The sequence below is a fragment of the Talaromyces proteolyticus genome (genome assembly GCF_021365285.1).
Source record: "Talaromyces proteolyticus strain PMI_201 chromosome Unknown BGW36scaffold_6, whole genome shotgun sequence".
Lineage (NCBI taxonomy): Eukaryota > Fungi > Ascomycota > Eurotiomycetes > Eurotiales > Trichocomaceae > Talaromyces > Talaromyces proteolyticus.
Genome location: NW_025764282.1, coordinates 1,203,038 through 1,225,386, shown reverse-complemented (window position 1 = coordinate 1,225,386; position 22,349 = coordinate 1,203,038). Strand labels below are relative to the sequence as shown.

Below are 22,349 nucleotides of genomic sequence, written 5' to 3'. Positions count from 1 at the left end.
ACTAATATTGAGTGGTGCAACTAAGGATTGTTGATAAGATGAAATTCAACATTGAACTCCGAACCAACGAAAATCCATTCCAAACCAACACCGAAATTCCGAGATTTAATTCCGAGATAACGAATTCTGTTATAGACCACGACGCCTAGACTTTCGCCACTATTTTGACACAGCTAGATAAACCTAGAAATACAAACAAAGGCCTTTTGATCAGTATAATCTACTTCTTACCACAATCAATATCTGTACACTGTTCTAATAATCCCCATATATTGCTGATATTAAACGACTGGATGCTAAGATAAGCGACCTAGATATAGTTACATGTAGACTAATCAATAGAAAAACTAATCCTATATAATATATATAACATTGAAAACGGCTTTGTATAATACCATGAGCCCCACGGAAAATCTTAGAGCTTTGCCTTTAAGTTTAAAGTCTCATTCAATTCTTTATTGCACGCCTTGCACTTACTATAAATAGCGACATTGAAAAGAAACGAAAGATCACATCCATTGTCACCACTAGGGTCAGTCTTCTACATATGTACTGAATTGTTTTTGTTCAAAAAGTCTTTACTTAATTTCCGTATAATACCCAATAATTCCTTTCTTTCAAGTTGCTGTATAAAATTAAGTGGAATATGATCCAAAGCAAACTCAACAGCATATTACTTACCACACCTATATTTCCGATATATATATATCGAAAATTAATCAAACTTGATTCCTGAAAAGGAAGGGGGGGGTGTTAATTAATATCAATCCTTGAAATATTTCTTCGAAAATACAGTTTGATCGAAGAAACTATTCGTCACTCTAACAGCATTACGGAATATATCGAATTAACAAGCTGCAAATATCTATTGACTAGTTAGCTAATAGCGAAAGAGCTACATACTATATATATAAAACCGAATACATCTTTAAGCGAAATAGAATGCATAACGAGAATAGAATAATACAATGAGGAGACACAACTTTGACTAAAGTTGTAATTTACCTTCTACGACCCTAAAGGAAATTCTGGCCGATATTCAGACGAGGCCAGATTCAACCCGTTTCGCAGAAATGCGCGGGACGAGCGTACATGTATTCGCCATCGTACAACCATCTTGAGTAGATTCGAGCTTTCAGAGCGGCGTACCACTGGTGAGAAATAAGAGAAAGTAGAGATGCAAATACATTATACAACAGTAGATAGCCTAAGGCAATAACTTAAATCACAGTTTCTAATCTTGTCTGTTTGAACCAGCTACCTATTGCAATGGATTTCCATCTCTGCAAAAAAAAACATTGACTACCAGGAACAAAAGACGAAAAATTACTAGTATGGAATAAGTATTTTCGTCAGTTTTGGCGAGAAAGGAGATTTAGCAGTTCCCCGAAACCCTTCAAGATCTCCTCCTTCTTGTTCTCCTCCCACTCCCCACGAGTAGCTTCTCCCAGAATGCCCGATTTTCCGGCCGCGAAGCCCTCAGTCCGATCAACTATGCCACCTTTGAAAGGCAGAGTGGGCGACGTAGCGCACACTTTCAGTCTCATGCCTTGGAGGACGTCCTTGAATTGCTTAGATGCGTTCGCTCCGCCCATGGTCCCATAGGAGACGATGAGAACAGGCTTCCCGACCCACTCATGGAAGAGATAATCGACGGCATTTTTAGTCGACCCCGACATTCCATGGTTGTATTCAGGAATCACAAACACGTAGCCGTCATATTGGGCGATTTCGGTACTCCATTTCTTGCTGTGCTCGTATATGAATGACGCTTGCGCTGGCACCAAGGCCGGTAAGACCGGTTCATCGAATAATGGAAGCTTGAATTCGGCCACATCTACTAGAGTCAAGGAGAGGGCCGGTTGATGCTGTTGGTACTCCATAAGCAGCATCTCGTGAATGAAAGCTGAGACCTTTGGGCCAACCCGTGGAGTGCGGGTGCTAGTGGTGATAATAGCAATCTTCCCAGACGTCTTGGGTTCGGTCATATTTTTGGTGTTCTGTTTTCTGAATGAAAGAGTAATTTTAAATAGGAACTGAGAATGGGCGTGGAAGAGAATGTCCTTGGATGTGTTTTCCCTTCTAACGATACTTCCATACAGTGCCTTGCCTGATTCATATACTTACACAAAGAGAACCCACCTCTACAACCACCACCAAAAAACATGATTGCTAATCAATTAATAATTATGTATTAGAAAGTCACGCTCGTCGCGTCAGCACGGCCGCCGATAGCCAACGGAATACGATTGTGCGCAATTGTGAGCGTAGTGGTTCGAGCTTAAACCGCCACATTTGACTAGGTATTAGACTTTATAGCTCCTTGATTCGTGGCATATGAACTAGGTCCCATGAACTTTGGATCTCGCCCAGCTTGGCGACATCTAGTAATTAATTGAGCTTCCTGACAATCATGAATAACTCGAACAAGCTACAGAGATCTATGCAAGGTGGATCGACACATCGAACGCACAGCGTGTAGAAACGGCAAGACATTTAGTATTATCCCCTCGTCTGCTTATTTAGCATCTAGAATTAGAAAAACCAATGTATCGATCAGGTCGGTTTATAGGAAATTGTAGCCTGACACAATGATAAGAGTCTAGAACAAACTCCCGATGGTTAAGTTAGCGTCGAAATGCACCACGGTAATAGGCATAGCGCCAAAATTAGAGTTGGATCCTTAACCTTCGTCATGGTCGAATGCACGCGACACTAGGCATAGCGCCAAAACTACCCAGCTACGTTACTGATCCTACGCTTTTATACAATGAGCATAATTCCCACACGAGGTGGATAAACTCGGTAACAGGATGAAAGACTTCGAATCAATTGCAAAGGGATCCTGTAATACCGCTCTCGGAGCTTGATGGAGCCGAATAGGAGAGGTAAGTAACCTCCGACAGCCTATTTCTTCGCCATTTACTACACCAACAACTGCAGATTAATTTGAAAAAAGAGCGCAAGAATTAGATCGACATGACCTCTATACTCCAGCATATCAAAGATAGTAAAAGAGCTTCAACAGGGTGCAATTTCTCAAGCGCATTTACTCGGACAATTGCAGCGGCAATTGGACGAAAGTATGGCTGCACAACATGCTCAAAATCTTCGAAAATTATCTTCAAGAAATCATATTGCTGAAGAGGAATCCAATCCTCTTTGGAATTATCTCGTATAAAGCGTATAGAGGAAGAGACTACAAACGTTGAAGAAGAAATGGGATTTGGTCATGAAACAACTTCGTCAACGTTTATCTAGGGCGAAAAATAATAGCTAGAAATTGAACCTATCGCTTTTTATTTAATATTTTTTACTTATATACGCGCGAATAGCTTCAAATTGTGCACGATTGGATTTGCTTCGAGTGGCCGATTATCGTTGAGCTGAGGGGGTCGCGCTGCGCCCGGCCCGAAATTTATGAAGGGTCGGTTAGCCTTTTCAAGAGCAACGCTGCCTACCTGGTTACAAAGCTTATCAGTCGTCTAATCCAATTAAACAAACTAATTCATCCAAGGCGGTGAAGGGAGCAAAGCGGAAAAGGGAGACAACGCCGCTCCAACTCGGATGACGGCAATCAGGTTAGTCCAGCAGCACGGCATATTTCCTTAATTTTCTTCTATTGTGTTTTGCCTCTTTCCATTCCTATGAGGATTGTGGGTCGTACGCTTCAACATCGATATATTTTCCTCGGCCATGGTGTTCTGTGGAAAGCCATCCAGACACTGTGAGCGCTGTCGTCTTCGGAGGATGAGAGTACGCATATGTCGATTCCACTGTATCGGAGAACATATTCACTAAACTCAGAGTAGTGTGATCAACGCAGGCCGGCATGCACTCAGTGTATCAACGCATCGTCTGTGTGCCCCGGTTATCGGAATATCGTTGATCTCTTATTTCACGATGAAACTAAAAAGGTCCGGCAAAGGGCATTGAAAACATCCCGGCTGCTGTCCAGGTCTTCCCAGAGCTCGGGCCGATATTCTTCTTCTCTAGGAACCTTGGTAAAAACACTGCAACTGCACAGGGACACGGTGCTCGACCTACCCATCGAGAGCTATGCACAGTCCTTCTTCTTGTCGTCATACATAATGGGCGGTAATTTCGAATATCTCGCTCAGCTATGTGAGAGAGTCGTTGTGCGCGATCCATTATTAACCTCCCTCGAAGCCGTAGCGCTTGCCAGCTTGTCGCAGGAGAGGAGATCTCGCGGGCTGATGACGGCTGCCAGAACAAAGTACATACGCGCCCTCCAGGAGACGAATCATGCAGTCCAATCCCGGCAAGAAGCTGTAAAAGATGGCACGCTCATTTCTGTCTTACTTTTGAGCCTTTTTGAGAATATTACACAAGAGGAGCCTTTTTCGTGCGACAGTTGGCTGAAGCACATGAAAGGCGCTGTCGCCCTGCTTCAACTGCGCCAACCAGAACAGTTTAGGTCTGCACTGGGTGGTGAGCTCTACAAACAGGTCGGGAAGAATATCCATGTCGGCTGTGTTCAGCAACGAATTCGCATCCCACCAGAGTTCCTAGAGTTGCATAAATCAGTTGCCTGCTTTATTGACATTAGCAATTATGTACTGCAATTTTCCACTGCCATAGAGGGATTGACAAATCTCCAAGCTGCAATCAGGTATGGAGAGCTGACTGACCCGGAGGAAATCAATTGCCTTGCCAAGGACTTAGATGACAGCGTGGTCCTGTTTGCGTCATCGGTGCCTCCTGAGTGGTGCTATAGTTCTATCTGCACGCAAGATAGGTGTCTTCCAAAAGACGGAGGGAAACGGCACATTAACCAAACTCATCGTATAATAGAGCTATGGAATACCATCCGAATGACCCGTTTGATGCTTAACGAGATCATCTACAAGTATGCTTGCATGGGAGCACCCTGTGCCACACACGAACTGCTCTGTTCTACTGCGAGAGAAACTATTGAAATGATGGCCTCCGAGATTTGTGCCACTGTACCTCAGTTCCGGCAGAGTCTCCCGGCACAGATTCAGTCTCCCCGCATAGTGGCATCCGGTCACATTCTTATCTGGCCGCTATCGATTCTAGGTGCATCTGAACTAGTGCCGGTGGCTCTGCGGCTGTACGCGATAGAGAGTCTGCACTTTATTGGAGCCGACATGCTGATTCCGCAAGCCGCAGAAAAGTAATTGTATCCCTGAAGAGCCTCGCATATGTTTGGTGAGTGAAGTTCTTGCATCGGTTGCTGGGGTGCCACACATCGATGGATCAACCAAGAGAAATCCAGAGCTATAGACGGAGCCTTCAGCTACCACTGATTTCAAATGCTTTAACTTCCGGCCAAGGCTTAGGAATCGATGCCGTCATCATTAATTTCTATTCTGTATTTGCTTCATAGCATTTCCCATATTTAGATTTGCTTCGGAGCATTTTCTATATTTAGTTTTTGTTCTAGGTAACACATCTATATTAGCATCTCCATATTCTTTCTGGGTGGCACCAGCAACCAGTTACATTACAGAGATTGTTGCCTCTTGTTTCAGGAATAAATATTGTACAGATAAATAAATTTAACAGAGGATATCTTTTGAACATAAAGTAAATGCTAAAACTGTTTTAAGCCAGTGAAATAGGCGTAGTGAGTGCTATTAAGAATTTGTCGCCTAATTACAATTGTAAGCGAGACTAGTTGCTGCAACGCATGTCTATTTAAAATTAGATTTTAGTGGCATAGATCTTGATCCTAGCAGTCCATGATATATAGTAGATTATAGTAAAAGAGATAAATTGATATATTGATATAACAACTATCTAGTGATTAGGGCCAAAATTGCTCTAAACATTTTTACTAATATAAAGACTGCTAATCAGAAATAATGTAATACCAAGCCCAACGCCGCCATAGATTATGATATGTTGAAGGCCCTATTTATCAGCATATATCGTAGCAGGAATTGTAATGTCGAAAATTAGTATGACAGATATTCCTGAAGCAAGGAGAGACGCCTCCGATGGCTCTAGACCGGCCTGTTGGAAGAGAAGATGGGCATACCATATCATAAATATATCAGTGATTTGAATGATCGAAGATTAAGTATGCAGCTCACGAGTATATAGTTAACATTTGACATATTAATAATCCTAATTATACAAATGTTAAATTATAAACTTAGAAACTTAAAGCAAACTACAAGTACATTAAGAAAGTAGGGGTTCCAGATTACAACAAAACATTGAATATCTATCGTATTGGAGTTAGATATTACCAGGCCATCTCAACTACAGTAATATACGTCGCAGCAGTCATTACAGCCAATTTTCAGCTTGAATGTACCTTTAGGTGTCAAGGCCACTAAAAAAAGTCGTCAGGAGACACCATTTTTGGTAGTAGTGGCACTGATAAGGCATGAATATTATTATTTATTGTGGTAGTTGTGGCATGTTGCTTTAATAATATCATCTTATTGGTAGCTGTATGTTTGGTGTTTTTTATTTTAAGTGCCTGTTTATGCTTTGTAATTTTATTCATTTATTTAAACTATAAAAGATGTAGGGCTTATGTAGACTACTACACATAATTGATACGCCCATTCGAAGCGGCTGGTCTCGCTTACGCGAAGTGCTCTGTGCCTTACATATGATATTTGCCGTTAAATGGTTATCTTTACTGCGGCAATACAGCCCTGCTGTCAAACGGATCAACCACTTCGTTACGTAGATTGAATAATCCCCAATAAGGGGGGGTGCGCTCAGATGCGGTCATTCAAATCGACTCAATTGTCCCGTCTCTCAGGATATAGATCGAATCATGCAAAACCGTTCAACGCAGTAACCCTGACGGCATACGTCGGCGCAAAAAAGTTCAGTACGCCCTCTTCGCTGAGCGTGTATGGATCCAAATACACTCTCCACTGCGGCCGGTGTCCTGCTCCATCTTCCAATGCATCCAAGCCCGAGATGCGCAGAACAACGTAGACCTCTGACGGCGTCGCCGAAGTGACGCGCAGCTTCTTTGCCTAGTCAATATTTTAGCCCAAAGGTCTGCTAACTTGCTGTGTGACTTGAAAAAGCTTACCAACTCGTACTGACGTCCACTCATATAAAAGGTAGTAGTAGGATCTTGGCTGGTTGTGCTCTTGACCTCTAGCCGGTACAGAGGCACATTACCATTGTCGCAAGCCGTGGACAGCCACTCTGGCGTCGCGTACGGGTGCTGCATCCGCAGAAAGTGGCGGGTTAGGGAGCCCTGCGTGTCCTCATAGGTAAAATCCGACACTTCGCGGCCAAAGGTCGAGAAGCCAGCACGAGAGCGCAGCGAGCTGGTCCAGTTGTCCTTGCCCGTGAAGTCGGGCAACTCGAGCGTATCGTGTAGCAAGGTGTATACCTGGACAAGAGTCAGCTTCTGATCTGGCCAGATGTGGCAAGTCAGACTGTCTAAGGGGCTTACAAATTGTTCCCCCAAAAAGCCGACTTCAAAATCACGGGCCATTTCCTCCTCGTTACGATTTGGAATCGGCCCTGCCCATCGGCGCGGGTTAGAATTGACCTGAATCGGCGTCGACACAAGAGTAGGCTCAGCGGCCTCGAGGGCCTCCCTCAATGTGCTCATGTCGATGGCACTACCGCCGCCACCAGACTGGCCGCTGGACCTCCCACGTCCAGAGCTGGATGCAGGGTCCGCGTTTAGGGCGAAGCCTTGAATCAATGCCCTGTTCCGGTTGCGATTATCTGTGCTGTAAAGACCAGCGGCCGTGGGACGGGGCGTGACTGGTCGCTCGCGAGGGCTCTCGTCGGAAGGTAAATTCAGATGATACTGCGACTGAAGCTGAGGCGTGGTCGGCCTAAAGCTAGGTCGATGATGCATATGTGGTCGCAGAGTCGTATTTGCAGCCTCAGACCTCGCTGAAGCACGCGTACACTGTACGATAGCTGACCCTTCGGAATCCGAGCTAACACCGCTTGCAGACATCGTCGATGCGTCGTCACCACTATCATGACAGCTGCCATCACTTTGGCTCAGCGAGTCTTCGTTGACTGAATCTGCCACCAAAGTCTCTTCGCTATCGTCTGCAGTGTCCCCGCCAGTGATGCCTTTTTTGATCAGCAAGGCCTTCAGTGAGGCGAGTGGCACCCGCAGGAGGGGATGAAGATCTGGGAGATCGGCCGGTTCAAGCTCCAGTGCCGCTACAAGCTGCTCTGGAATGTCTGTGATGAGCGCACAATCGCGCGCATGCTTGTTCGCTGAGACGAAAATCTCCAGCTTGGCAGTCTCATCTTCTCCAAGGCTGACCTTTACACTGGAACCTCCTTCGCTTTTCGTCACAGTATTACCTTCCAATGTATAGTGCGTCTTAATGTCTGCACTCATCCAGACCGCGACGTTTTCAAGAAGCGTCCGAAGCTCATAAGAGGACTCGCACTTGACGTACTCAAAATATCTATACCAGCGTAAGCATGAAAAGCATAGTGTCCAATCGGATGATGAAATTGCGTACTTTACAAGTGCATCTGCACGGCTTCGAAAATCCTGTGTGAGGTCATGATCGTATTCAAGCGGTTCACAAGATTCCGTGTCTATAAAAACGTTCTCGGACAGAAACGAGTCACAGCCTCGATTACGAAGCAAATCTGCAACTCTTCTTGAGGTGTCAAAATCGAAGTCGAGAAAGGTATAACTGTCAGAGAAGATGTCGAACAGATCCTGCCGGTCGTTGACGTAGAAACTTCCAATCGAGCAAAGGTCACGCGGGCAATTTGGCGTGTGGCAAGGCCAGCATTCTATGTCGTCCAGCCGTTCTAGCTCCTTATTGTTCTGCCGCAGGCGGGCAATCTCTTGCAGAAGCTCCTTTACGTACTGGTAACCGTCCTCGTCTTCCATGGGGTAGTCCGTTAGTGATTCTAGCAAGTCAGTGACCAGCATGTCCATGGTTGCATTCGGCACTTCCAACGTATCCCGGAACAGGTCACGATATTGATTCAACGAAGGCATGAGGGCATGCTTGTACCGCAGAACCGACCGGGTCCAGATACAGTCCTTGAGTGACAGCCACCGGCCGCTTTGGTCGTTGACACCACGAAGAAACACGAGGGGGGACTTCCTGAAAGCTCTTCTATGGAAACGGTCAGCCAATTGTCGCGCGCTAGGTGTGGACACATGCCTTATAGTGTCTGGCCAGCGGCGACGGCAGCTCTCAATTCTCTCATAGAGCAAATGCACTCGCTTCGGATCGTCGCGCTTCTTTTTCTGCATCAATGACAAATCGGCAAGCAGTTCATGGATGCCAGCATTTGGGAGTTTGAGAACGTCGGTGAAGAAGGCTTTTGCTGTCGGTGCATGCTGCTCTACGGTGCGACGAATGGCGGTCTTACTCTCTAGCTCGAGCTCATTCTGCGAAAACTCCTCGTCGTCCCACACGCACTGAGCCGGCGTTTTCCACTCGAGGGCAGACCCCGGTAAAGATGGCACGGCAATGCAGGCGGTTTGGTCATCGACGCTGAACCTGTTCTCGATCAGCAACATTTCATCCAGCATTCTGCACTCTACTCACGTGTCTGCGCAGTGGTTTTGTAGAAACACATAGAGTTCAGTGACATCTGCCATAGTCGTCGACCTATCATGCCCAAGCTGTTCAAGATATTCTTGAACTTCGGCACTCGTCGCGTTTGGGACTTCCAAGATCTCTCGAAAAAGCCGATCCAGTTCATGGCCGTAGACTGGGCGTAAGGCAGGCTTGGACGAGAATCCCTTGGGTCCTTGCCAGACACAGCTTTCCAGGCACTCATACTTGCCGTTCGGAAGATTGACCAAATGATTACCAAACGCTTCCCTGTTGGCGACAGTCAGCATTATCAGTCGGCTCCGGGTTGTTTGAGCGTCTGGAACGAGGGCCACCGTTCAAACAGCTGTGTACACTTACTTGACCTTCAGCTGCTCAATAGGCGAGAAAGCTCGCGACTGGATCGCTAGGTAAAGCAGTTTTGACTTGTCAACGTCTATGTGGTCCCCGAAGCCGCTCTGGTTGAGTATCCACAAATAAAAGTCGAGTCCCTCATCCAGTCCGACACCCAAGCTGGATAAAAATTTCCAGTCCTTTGGGTCACCGCTAGGCAACACCAGGAAATGGCAGTCGTCGGCGTAACCAAACACTTGTGTCGTTTCTACAAGTTTGGGAAAAGGGATGTAGGTCTTGCGCAAAGCAGCACGATCTCCCGACTTGCACATGAATTCATGGCTTGCTAGTGTGTCTTTCGCCTTTTTAGTCATGCACTTGTTATAAAGACTCCAGTGCTGACGCAAGATAGCCAAGACCTGGTCACTTTTATTAGCCAACAGCCATTTAAAGTCTCTGTGCAGCCCATGGGAAAAAGTTGAGATGAAGCGAGGGGCTAACGCCACGCTGGCTGTCTCACTCAACCACTCTGCAAGCTTGGCTCTTTCAAAAGGATCGAGTTCTGCAAAGTAGTCGCCGTCCAGAAAATTTGCGTCGCTGGAACCGGAGAAAAGCTGTTGCAGCTCGCCATCAACAGAAATATCGGCATATGACGATGTGCCCCTTTGGAGGTGCTTGCTGGCGGAACAGGCAAAGTATACCTTGTCCATGTCGCCGGGCAGCAGATGCTCTCGCATCTTGTAGAGGTACTTTAGCTGGGCGATGAGATGATCAGGCATTGCTGAGTTAAATTTGGCGTGATAGTCGAGGATCCGCTTGACGACGTTTGGGACGTCACAGTCCTCTACTCCAAGGAGTCGAAAGAGCTTACTCCTCTTGGGGCAAGCGCAAGCTTCTTCGTCGACCAGAGACAATGGCAGTCCAGGTGGAATGACCGTCCCCAAGCTCGCCGGAAAGTAGATTGGATCATCTTCAGAGGGGGGACACCGCCAGGTGCCGTCGGCCAGGGGGATCAGAGAAAAGCTTCTCAGGTCTCTTGCATACTTTCTGTTGCCCCTGGGTTCCTGTGGCTCGAGAATTACTTTGGCGAGATCCGAGCACCACTCTTTGCTTCGCATCCTAATGTGAAGCAAGTTTTTATCATGCAGCTCCTGAAGCTTGTCGCACAACCACTTCCAGTCAGGGGCAGTGACACCCAACAACAAGAGCGCCTCGCGGACCGACTCGGGATAAGAGGGGGAGACATAGTCGCACATCTGCCCAAACATCGGCTTACCATTGCGATCGTGCGTCCAGTCCAAGAACATGAGATTTTTTGGCACCTGGACCCCGCCGGTTCGGTCCTTGATGACGAACGCTCTGCTGAGGCGCTTATTTATTCTCTTCGCTATTTTGCGCCAGTAAGAGCTCGAGATGCTAGTATTGTGACTGAGGTAGAGCGGCCACATTTTTGCTAGCTCGTCCAAGTCTGAGTTCCCGCCATTGTTGTTGAACTCGTCGATAGCTGCCTCAAAGGCATGCGGAATCGCGTCTGCAATGGTTTTGTTCCAATAGTTATCTTCGTCAACCGATTGACGATTCGACGTGGTGAGGAAATCGGCCTGAATAACAAACTGTACACAGCATTAGCAGGAGCGTTCGAGCCATCATAACGTACCGCACCTTGAACCCAAAGTCTCCAAGAGGCAGATATGCAAAGGCAAGGTTTTGGTCCCGTATCGAGGGTATATACGTGCCCGATTTCTTCTCCACCGGAAAGGCCAGTACAATGTCGGTCTCTGTAATGCCTAGTCGTCGGGTTTCTATCCCGTCAATATCAGTGGTGAATCGGTGTTTGTACAAGTGGCGCATCGTGTTGGCATCTTCGTCTTTGAGCGACACAATGCCAGAATCGGGCGTCCAGTTGAGGCGCCGAAAACTTTTTGAGATGGCCGGCTCATCATCCGAGAAGGACTTGAAGAGCGTGAGATGGAATCGTTCTATGCGCCGCAGGAAAAGAATAAGGACAGGGTCGATTGCTTTAACGTCCTTTTTTAGCGCAGTTGAAAAGTCTGTTTTCTGGTCGCAGATGCGGTCCAGGACAATGGTCGTCTGATGTTCTTCCTCGTGGTCGTCAAAGTAGTCTTCGTCCCACTGCGGCGTAATCATGCCAAGCTCTCTCGTCTGATCCAGCTGAAAGTAGTAAGGGGGAGAGCGTATGTGTGCCCGATTAGCGAGCTTGAAGACGGACTTGAAACCGATGCCCTTTTCGCCCGTGTATCCTTGGCCAGGTCTTTTGGAACTCCGGCCCGTCCGACATAGCGCCTGAATGTTCTCTCTGGAGAAGCCCTCCTCGTTGCATTCGATCTTGACATGTTTGGGAGATACGGTGATGGACAGTGTTGGCGTCTCGCCCTCTGCATACTTGTTGTCGTCGGCATTCTGTATGACTTCCATCAGGAACCGCGCGCGGCTCGCGTATAGGTCGGTTGATATGCTAAGGGAGAGTTATTTCCATTACATAAAGAACGTCGTAGGGGACCACGGAGGGGCTCTCACATTTTCAATGCCTTTGCCAGGTCTTCTCGAATCTCCTCGCTGCCTTCGATTGCTTGCAGCATACCCTTGCGGCCATTTTTGGCCTCCTCTTTTGCTTCTCGCCTGAATGCATGTGTGAAGGTCCCTTTGCGCCGCGCTAGCTCTTCAATGACTGCGCGTGCGTCCTCTGTGGTCGTCACAGGATCTGAATTTTTATCCATACCGTCGTAGCTTTGGACGTGATAAGCGTGCAAACAAAAGGTATTAAAGGAACGGAATCAAAGAAGACACAAGCAACTGAAATATAAAGCGTTATGCTACCACCCATCTAGACTCAGCGGTCTCCAGCCATGTCATTTCAAACCGTCGTGGGGTCCGAACGGCGTTGCAGCAACTGCAAGGCTGAAACCTACAAGAGCACCTGTACCTGGAGTAATCACAGCGGAGTTCCATCGATTTGTCACAGGGAAGCTGTGTGGAAACGGTATTTTCAGCAGTAGGTGGCCATCGAGTGGACTGTGTGTGCAGTTGGAGACGCTCTGGTGGCGGGCCGAAAGTCCTGGAGGTGCGAAGCCTAACACCTTGTGGTCTCCATGGCTCTCCATGGCTCAAAGCATTTGCGATTGGACAAGAACAGCCAGCTTCGAGGAGGTTCGAAACAACCCCCTGTCTAGCGTGCCCAAGGTGTTGTTCATGCCGCACAGCCTCTGCTCACGATCGACTAAGGTTAAAACGGCGGTTGCTCAGGTTAGCCGCATTTTGCATTGGTGCGTGCAGCAAGTAATTTTGAGATAGTTACATACAATATTATCCTTCTCAGCTTTACAACTACTTACCAGCGATATATAGTTTATATTCTCATCATAGTACTTAGCATTTATAGCACTTTCTTCTCTATCTAGCTTCTCATTATGTGCAATCCAACTACTCATGGCCGTTCCCAATGTTTCTACCCACACCTATTAAAGATATTTAATTACATTAATAGAGCAAACTTAACCCCACCACATGTGATTATTGTCATTTTAACTATTTTAATTCAATTAAAATGTGGGGCAATATTATTATTGGTAAGTCTATGTCTTTAAGGACCACAAAAAACAATCCGATATGGTGTAACGGCTAGCATCAATCTCTTTCAAATGGGATCCATTTAACAGATTAGATCGGGGTTCGATTCCCCGTATCGGAGTTTTATTTTGCAAGATCTGCGTTAAATTATTCTTTTTTTTATCATTTTATTAACTTTTTCTTCTTGGCTTAATTTTAGGATATAAGTGGTAGCTTAGTTATTTAGCAGCCTTGGGAGTATCTCTCTTACTACTCATATACACCACCGAAATAGAGTTCAATCCTGCATAGCGGTGATAGTATGGAAGCCAGCTTTAACAGGTCAATGAGAACTACTATTACTACTAGTAGTACAGCAAATTTAAACCTTGATAAAACTGAAGACCCATTACCAAATTATAAGACTTTGAGAGCAACTATTACCAGTAGGATTTATATAACACAAGCCATTATGAGCAACAATGTTATCCAATTGACATTATAACTTTATAGAGTATAATAAAAGCGAAAAACTTCATCACCGTGACTGCTACATCACCATTGCATCCGCTACTCTCCAAGTTCTGGAAAACGGCGACACGACGGTCGAGTAGTCACAGCCACGGTGGACAATCTGGTGTAGAAGCCGGTAACATTATGATGAGACCAGTACGGGCTTCTATCCAGGAACAAAAGCAAAGCATCGTTTCTCAATTCTCACCTCATGGGACAGATGACGCTGAGGAATACCTTATATTAGATACGAGAATTAACCAGGTCATTGCACTCACCTTGGAACTGAAATCGTTTAATGATGTTACATATTCTACATCTCTTTTATGGAAACTTCATACAGAAGCATGCTGCCCTTGATATATTATTAATAAAATCGAGTAGCAGTGATAATACTTCCATTTGTGTTATAGAAAAATAAACAGAGGTCAACTGTCGAGGAATAAGTAGCTAAGTGAGAAATAATAAATATTCACACCACATAACGGCATTATCACTTGATCAAGGGCGTCGGAGCTGTTGCTATATAATTGCACTACCCTTTGGTGCCCTCGATAATATTGTCTTTATACTCCAGAGAAGCCTTCTTTGGATTCTTCTGGTTGAATATATAGTTCATCTCTTCAAGAGTATGACCCTTTGTCTCCACCATGAAGAAGTAATAGTATATTGCTTGGGCAGCGCATGCAGCTAGCCAAACATAGTAGGTCTTCCATGCAATCTTTTCGAGCGCTATTGGTGTAGCGAACAGGTTAACCAGAGAAGCACCACTCATCATCATGGCAGCAAACGCTATGCCCTTGGCGCGCTGTTCGTATCTCAGAACCTCAACAGCATAGAGCTGCTGAAGAGGAGTATAACCAAATGAGAAGGAAATTCCCACCAGGAATATGAAAGCGATCGATGCTCGGGCAGATGAATCGCTGCCGCTGGCATTGAACGTACCTGTGCATGCAAGCATGCCAGCCCACATTACAACAAGAACCAGACAACATGTGATGAGCGTCTTCCGTCGCCCAAAAAAGTCCATACAACTGGCGCCGATACAAGCTGCAATACCTGAAGCGACTGCGAGTCCCAAGTTGATGTCAAGAACTACAAGTGTGGAAGTGACTCCCATGGTGCTAAGCATAGCAGGGAGGAAATAAGATACGCCTGCTTGACCGGTCCACTGGCTGAATGCCGGCACGGAGACGGCGCAAAGGATAACTCGATAAAGGGAGGCCCGGGAATTAAACAGAGTACGGTAATCCCACCACCGTTTATCGGCACCATTCAACTCTAGCTCCTCTGCAAACTCGCGCAGTTGTAACTTGACATACAAACTCTCAGAGTCACCGTTACCATGATATTTGATGAGAGAGGCACGACACTTTTCAACCTGCCCATGGGAAAACTGCCATCGTGGAGATTCAGGAAAGAAAAAAATGGATATTAGGAGGATAGAGGGCAGAGCCATTTGGAACCAGGTCGGGATGAGCCATGACTGGTTAGACTGATAACCGACGCAACCACGAAGCACAATAGCAGCGAGCACCGAACCGACATAGTAACAGCAATTATACAGACCGCCTATGACCCCACGATATGTTGGATGAGCGATCTCGACTATGTAAGCTGGAACTACCGAGGCGACGGTCCCACCGAAGCCTAAGAAGAAACGGCCGGCAAGATACTGAGGGAGGTGGTGAGATGTGCCTTGAATAACGGTGCCTATGATAACAATGACACAACCGAGAGCAATACCTGGACGACGGCCCCAGGTGTCTCCACAGGGTCCGACGAAAGGCAATGCACTCACAGCGCCGATTGAGTACATACTGGAGATAAGCCCTGTTTTTGCGCCGAGAATTTGGGCATCAAATTCAGCTTGGAAGAAGGGCATGGCCATTAGATTGCCCATGAGGCTTGCGTCGTACCCCCCAAGACTCGCCCCGAGGAACATAAAGCCGCAGATAACATAAAGCTGCACCATACCTTTGCTCAGTTTTTGCACAGGTTCTAGGCGTTCCGCTACCTTTAGCGCAGCAACGCCACGCAAGGTGTCGATGGCATCGAGTTCAAAAGTGAGAGCCTCCACATGATCAGTAGTTTTGGCTTCCTTGTCATGGCTAGATATGGCCATGGTGTACCGGAGAAGATAGCAATGGCGAAATATCGGGAAGGAGTCAGATGAATAATTATCCCTGCGTTAAAGATACGCCCTCTAAGCACGAAATAGTCAACGTGTCAAAAGAATGTTAGTCGTTTGATGAAGACAGAGAGTAGTCATATTCTGGCAATATATAGGCCTTCTCATAAAATATTGGCGGTTATCAGATATTAATCTAAAAGGGAGTTGATGCCAAAAGTATAGAATAGGGCCAGAAGTTTACTGGATCCCGTATACCCTCGGGAATGAGCGGCTCTTTGTCGTGTCCCCGTGATGGTTTGTATGTAGCGAAGTGTAGTTGAACCCAATCGTCTTTACACGGTATTCTAGTTTGCCTTCTCGGAGGTAAGAATATATAATAGGCATTTTTGGGTGGAGCTAGACGCCACTAAAATATTATGACAATCACATAATAGGTTTTGCATGTATTTGAACAGGGGCGAACACCTTAAACCTTGACGCCTGAAACCCACCCTAGTACGGCGATATAAGCGGCACTAACACGGCATTTTTATATTACCGTCCTAGCGCGAGGTTGGTGTGGTTCCTAGATAGTCTTTCGCAGATTTCAAGGCATCCAAGAGCGGTCGGGATTTGATCTGACGGCACGTTTGATAGCTCAAGGTTGCCGCTCTCGAGATGCCCAGATCCGGTCGTTGCAATGTTGGGGTATGGAGTACTCATATTCGACTATAGTAAGCATGCCAATAACGATTATCTCACAGAGTGTAGGATGAGTCAGCTCATCCTAAGAGAATGTGGCTGGGTTGACAGTAACATTCCTGATCTACAGGAATCTGGGAGAATGCGGGGGGAAAGTCAATTTGGATTACTTCGCCACACACCGTTAGCGCAGTCTTACCCCCAGTCATTGCTGCCAGACCGACAATAGGACTATTTTCTGAATTTAACTTGGAAAAATGTTTGCTCGCCGAGTATAGGCCCTGCTTCGCTGGGACTGTAGTATAGAATCGTCTCTTTGCTGTATAGATTTGTATTGATATGTGCAAATCTGGATATGGACTCCTCAAGTCTTCAAGCATTTACGGCTCCAGTGCCTTTAGTGGGTGACAATGTGAAGGTAAATAAGTCATGTCTCGAGTGCAGACGCCGCAAAATATCCTGCAACGGAAGCCAGCCTTGTGACAAATGCGTATACTACCAAGTGCAGGACTGCCAGTACTCCTTCCGAAAACATCGGCAGTCCTCTACTCGCAAGTATGCAGCCAGGCACCATCTTAAGCGACTTGACTAACGCATTAAGCAGGTCAGCTAGATGCACTAACGTTGAAACCAGTTCCGTCACTTCAGCAAATATCGTGGTCAACAAGCTGTTTCCTTCGCAATCCCCACTCTCCCTGGCGCAGCTATCTCGAGAGGAATTACTCCATCTGGCTAACAGAGGGTCCTTACCAACATGGTCGACTTCAGTAAGCGAACCACTCAGCCTCGACATTGAGGCTGATGACGAACGAAAGTGGAATGAGCCACAAGAGATGCAAGACACCGAGAGAGGGATGTGCGATGATGTGAATGGCCTCTCCTTGCGACTTCAGCACCGGTCTTATATGGGACTCTCATCCACTCATGCGATTTTGCGAACCATGATTAGGCTGAGACCGTCTATACAGACGGATCTGAAACATGAAACAACCCGCAACTGGGACCTGGTGAACCAGGGTCCAATACAAGTCCAGACGGGCTACGAGACATTGCCGAGCCCTCACATCCAAAACTTTATTCCACAAAACGACGAAAGTACGTGTATCATGGAATATTTTGCTCGGTTCCACGAAGTTTGCCCAGTATTGGACGAGGCCGATTTCCTCTCGCAATGGAAGCGCGGAGATAGATCCGATCGAGCTTGGCTTGCATTGTTGAATATGGTATTAGTGATGGGGTCATTGGCTGCAAGTACCGCAGATGACCATTCGTACGAGATTTACTACGCAAGAGCCAAATCCTATCTCGATTTTGAACTTCTTGGCGATGGCTGTGTAGAAAGCCTCCAAGCTTTATGCCTTTTAGGAGGTTACTATCTCCACTATAAAAACGCTCCGAACATGGGTTATGCAATAATGGGTGCTGCTTTTCGTATGGCCATCGCTCTCGGGCTTCACCGCGAGCCAATTAATATAAATGCAAGGACGGGGTTGAACTGGAAACCAACAATCCGACGCAACATCTGGTGGTGTCTGTTCTGTACTGATACCTACAATTCTATGACACTTGGCCGAACCACTCTTGGCCGATGGGACCCGGGAACAATGAATGTTCGAAGCCCTAGCGATGTTGAGAAAAAAGATTCCGCTGTGCTTTCAATCGATTGTTCACGAGGATTTTGTATGATTGCCACTAGAATACAGCACCGCTTTGCACAGTTTCATCCTATAACAGTAAGCGATGTTAATTTATACGATGCAGAAGTACGAGAGTGGTTTCAAAATCTCCCAAGTGAGTGGCGTACGTTAGATCTGGGGTGTTCAACTTCAGAGACAGCCAAATGTGCTCTGCATAACCGATACCACCTTTTCCGGCTTCTACTATTTCGGCCGTTCCTACTCAGCTATGCCAACCGAAGAGTACCATTCAGCTTATTGAGGAAAGACGAACAAATAGCCATCCTAAAATGCCAGGACATTGCCTGCGAAGCAATAGACCACATGGTTTCCACGACTCATACCCTCGACAGACTTCGTGTCTGGAGTGCAGCTTGGGTCTTATACCAATTCACTCTGGTAATACTCCTATGCATAATAATCGATCCAAACCACCTGGAGTCTGGTAGATGGTGCGCTAGTATTGAAAAGGCACTTGTTTTGTTCAAGGGAATGGCCCCTTGGTCGGCATCTGCTGCCCGCTCTAGGCAGTTTATAGCTAGGATATACCACACCTGTGGTGTGCCTTCGGATGCACTGTACAATATGACTGATGACGAATTTGATAGGACAGTATATGAACTAGGGCTTAACATGTATAGCGAGGGATGGCAATGGGATGCAACTAACTGGTCAGATATCTTATTCCAGTATCCGGAATGGACAGGAGAGTAATTTTGTTCCCGAAGCATGTTTTATGAAAAGTCTTTATAATTTATTTTACCTTTGTGCCAAAAGTCAAACAAAATTTATTCTGCATAGACTAAATCGTGGAATTGACTCTGCACTTATCTTTAACTCCATCAATTCGGGTAGGTCGGTCTCTCATATTCAACATTATACATACAACATTGACTGATATATGAATTCTTCATTCCCAAGAAAATACACTCAAGCAATTCGTTTTCTTGGAGTCCTCTGACTTCAATTGAATATTCTTCCCCAGGAATAACATCAAATCCATTGTCGCTGAAATTCAATCCAGGTCTTTCGCTGAAAACCAATCCCTTGACTGGTTTCGAAGCTGAAACTCGAAGCTTATGGCGGTAATCGTCTTCAAAGCGAATCACAAGTCCACGGTCATCGTCGAAGGAAAGATATTTGTATGGCTGGGGCCAATCAGCGTGCCTACTTATGACTTGAGAATCAACTACAAGCTTGGCACAGATGACGAAAGTGTCGTGACCTGCAGGGTTCTGAATTGGAATACCCTGGCAAACTGTGGTTGTGCTATTAGGCTGAACCCTTACTGCATGTTTCTGGGGCGGAAAAGAATCGAGACCCGTTCGAATCGAAATAAACCTTACCTCCAATACAGCCTCCTTGACCATTGTAGTTTTGCTGCTTGCTACCCAGATATCGTAATGAGAAACAAGAGCTGGGCAAGCATGGCCAGCAGTCCAGTCTTGGTGCTTGCGTAAAACATTGACTGACAGAGGTTCCATGGATCGCTTTATTGAGTAAAAGGCTGGCTTTTTGACGAGATAATGATCCACAACCGCCCATGATATTGTAGGCCAGCAGTCATTCAACTGCCACACAAGGGCTCCCCCGCTCCGACGTGCGGAAGGCTTTCCCCAGTGACGACGCCACCCACGGTAGGCATAATTCATAGCCTCAGACTGAACAAGTTGTGTAAGATAAACCCAGTACTACATATTCTTCTATTAGCCGAGAAAAGTTGGAAGAAAACCCTGCTGCCGAACCTTGAAATCTGTTGTCGATACTCTAAAGTTCTCCAAAATATAGCCACCAAGTCGCCTTTCGTAGCCACGTGCCTTGTTATGGAAGTCCATAGTTAAGGACTGCGAGTACATCTCCTTGGGGTCGGATACAAAGCGCATGATCGTGCTCATATGCGGAAACGCCTCCATTCCAAATTCGCTGTTGAATCGACCTCCGATCTGTTCATAAGTCTGATAAGGACGCATAATGCCATGCCAAACTATTTTTTCGTTAGTGTTTCGATATCTACACCTTTTGAGCTACACACCTTCCCATTGATGGATGTCTCCGACGCTGGGGTCTAAAATCGGCTTTCCATCGCCCCACGGACTGTCCGGACGGTAAACAACGGAGGATGATTCTTCAGACACGACTCTGGGTAGTAAATGCTCATATATGTAGCGTGATGGGAACGTCGACTTGAGCCACGACTGTGGGTCTTTGTCGCCTTCGTAATCATAGCTAAGACCATATGTCTCTTGTATGTAGTAATTCTCATTGCCGCCAGCATAAATTATAATGGATGGATGGTGCCGCAAGCGACGAACATTCGCTCTAGCCTCTGACTCCACTGACTGAAGGTAGGATGGGAAAACTGGATATGAACCACAGGCGAACATGAAGTCTTGCCATACTAGAATTCCTAATTCATCGCAGGTGTCGTAGAATATATCTTCTTCGTAGATCCCGCCGCCCCAGACTCTACAGATACTTTGATATTAGCAGTGTTTCTCGATACCAGCGTATTGGAAATACCTGCCTGGTCATGATTTGATTTCCTTCCACCATTAACCTTATCCACTGTCTGTATCTTTCGGCGGATAACCTCGGGATGCAGCTATCGGCAGGAATCCAGCAGTTCCCTCCTGCGAATATGTCAATTCCATTGACGCGGAAGTAAAACGCTTTACCATATATGTCAGCTTCCTGGATAAGCTCTGCGCGCCGGAAACCAACTCTCCGCGCCAGAAGGTGGACTGCTTTATCGTTTGTGAACACTTCACCATCGATGTAATACAGAGACTGTGACCCATAGCCATGTGGGTACCACAAAGCGACATTTTGCAATGCAAATTCAGCCTGTACATGACCTTCTGGATGTACTGGTAATCTTTTTTCAAACAGTACATCCCCTTCCTGATTGCGTAGAGCCAGACGGATCTCATCTCCGACACATCCATCGACACGGGCAAATATTGTTCCTTCGCAATGTTTCAAGGCTTCATCAAGGGTATAATCTAACCATATGTCCTCAATGCGGCTGCTGTATTTTTGTAAGCGTATTGGGCGCCACGGGCCGGCCGTCATCAGCTTAGGTCCCCAATCCCAACCCCAATGATATGGAGCTTTTCTCACACCCAATCTCTCAACTTCGCCTAAATGTCCGATGTAATTGTGCTCGGGGTGTTCTCTTCGAATATCTCTTGCCTTTAGTAAGGCGGATTCAAAGTCTATTTCTAGAATATTCTTGCCACTGAAATTGAGGAGTGACGTAACATCAATATGGTGCGATATAAACATATTATTGCTCTGAAGGATATCAGTCCCGTTGAGTTTCACATGTGCGAAGGTATCCAAGCCCTCAAACAAAAGAGCTACTCGGTCTGCATCATCCTTGGGTGAAGGAGTAAAGCTGCATCGATAACTCCAGCTTTCTTCTCCTACCCACTGTACCTTCGATTCGTTCAGATCGCGGAATGGGTCTGGGATTCTAAAATTTGATTTTGAATTGTGAGCCGTAAAACTATAAAGAACATGAAGGAGGACCAATGTACAAATTATAACGCATTAAGTCTAGGTGGACTACAGTTGGGAGCTTGTCAACTTGTCGCCATGCTTGCAATGATGTATCATTCGAGCGCTTAAACTCCCAACCTGTTGTTAAATCGATCGATGTAAAGAGCGACATGCTGAGAAAACTGTGAAACTCGATTGGATTATGTTCAGCGCAGCGGCCTTCCCTAAAACAAAATAATAATAAACTTATCATTATTTTTCTGGTACCACCTCGGCCATAACTAAAATTTTAAATCTCCGTCTTAGCCTGGTAAAATAAGCGCATAGCTCTAATGGAGCTTTAAGTTATGGTCTAACACGGACATTCGGGCGGCATTTCTGTATCCGCACTCTATTCTGTTGGCATTGTCATCA

General features: G+C 46.1%; 6 protein-coding genes and 1 non-coding gene across 7 annotated transcripts; 3 read left to right on the top strand and 4 right to left on the bottom strand.

The window, feature by feature from the left end:
* Positions 1-1,352: 1,352 nt before the first annotated feature.
* Positions 1,353-1,988, bottom strand: BGW36DRAFT_427447 (flavoprotein-like protein; the record flags this gene model as incomplete). Its single annotated transcript, XM_046220412.1, has 1 exon — positions 1,353-1,988. One exon carries the CDS (start codon positions 1,986-1,988, stop codon positions 1,353-1,355), a length of 636 nt encoding a protein of 211 aa, XP_046072189.1.
* A 1,362-nt stretch (positions 1,989-3,350) lies between these two features.
* Positions 3,351-5,545, top strand: BGW36DRAFT_378795 (uncharacterized protein). The gene is made up of 2 exons (XM_046216148.1): positions 3,351-3,756; positions 3,813-5,545. The coding sequence occupies exons 1-2, from the start codon at positions 3,697-3,699 to the stop codon at positions 5,160-5,162; spliced, it is 1,410 nt and encodes a 469-aa protein (XP_046072188.1). The 5' UTR covers positions 3,351-3,696; the 3' UTR covers positions 5,163-5,545.
* Positions 5,546-6,779: 1,234 nt separating this feature from the next.
* On the bottom strand, positions 6,780-12,601 carry BGW36DRAFT_427445 (putative heterokaryon incompatibility protein; the record flags this gene model as incomplete). Its single annotated transcript, XM_046220411.1, has 8 exons — positions 6,780-6,989; positions 7,049-7,357; positions 7,421-8,411; positions 8,469-9,473; positions 9,522-9,800; positions 9,891-11,476; positions 11,526-12,339; positions 12,402-12,601. 8 exons carry the CDS (start codon positions 12,599-12,601, stop codon positions 6,780-6,782), a joined length of 5,394 nt encoding a protein of 1,797 aa, XP_046072187.1.
* An 883-nt stretch (positions 12,602-13,484) lies between these two features.
* Positions 13,485-13,572, top strand: BGW36DRAFT_t37. The gene has a single exon. It is a non-coding gene; the product is annotated as a tRNA-Glu (tRNA).
* A 906-nt stretch (positions 13,573-14,478) lies between these two features.
* BGW36DRAFT_407492 (MFS sugar transporter-like protein) lies at positions 14,479-16,166 on the bottom strand (the record flags this gene model as incomplete). The annotated part of the gene is made up of 1 exon (XM_046219043.1): positions 14,479-16,166. The coding sequence occupies exon 1, from the start codon at positions 16,066-16,068 to the stop codon at positions 14,479-14,481; it is 1,590 nt and encodes a 529-aa protein (XP_046072186.1). The 5' UTR covers positions 16,069-16,166.
* Positions 16,167-17,113: 947 nt separating this feature from the next.
* On the top strand, positions 17,114-19,148 carry BGW36DRAFT_461457 (fungal-specific transcription factor domain-containing protein; the record flags this gene model as incomplete). Its single annotated transcript, XM_046222134.1, has 2 exons — positions 17,114-17,313; positions 17,363-19,148. The coding sequence occupies 2 exons, from the start codon at positions 17,114-17,116 to the stop codon at positions 19,146-19,148; spliced, it is 1,986 nt and encodes a 661-aa protein (XP_046072185.1).
* On the bottom strand, positions 19,107-22,107 carry BGW36DRAFT_450164 (glycoside hydrolase superfamily; the record flags this gene model as incomplete). Its single annotated transcript, XM_046221795.1, has 6 exons — positions 19,107-19,114; positions 19,363-20,125; positions 20,180-20,418; positions 20,467-20,900; positions 20,959-21,909; positions 21,974-22,107. The coding sequence occupies 6 exons, from the start codon at positions 22,105-22,107 to the stop codon at positions 19,107-19,109; spliced, it is 2,529 nt and encodes an 842-aa protein (XP_046072184.1).
* Between the last annotated feature and the right edge of the window lie 242 nt (positions 22,108-22,349).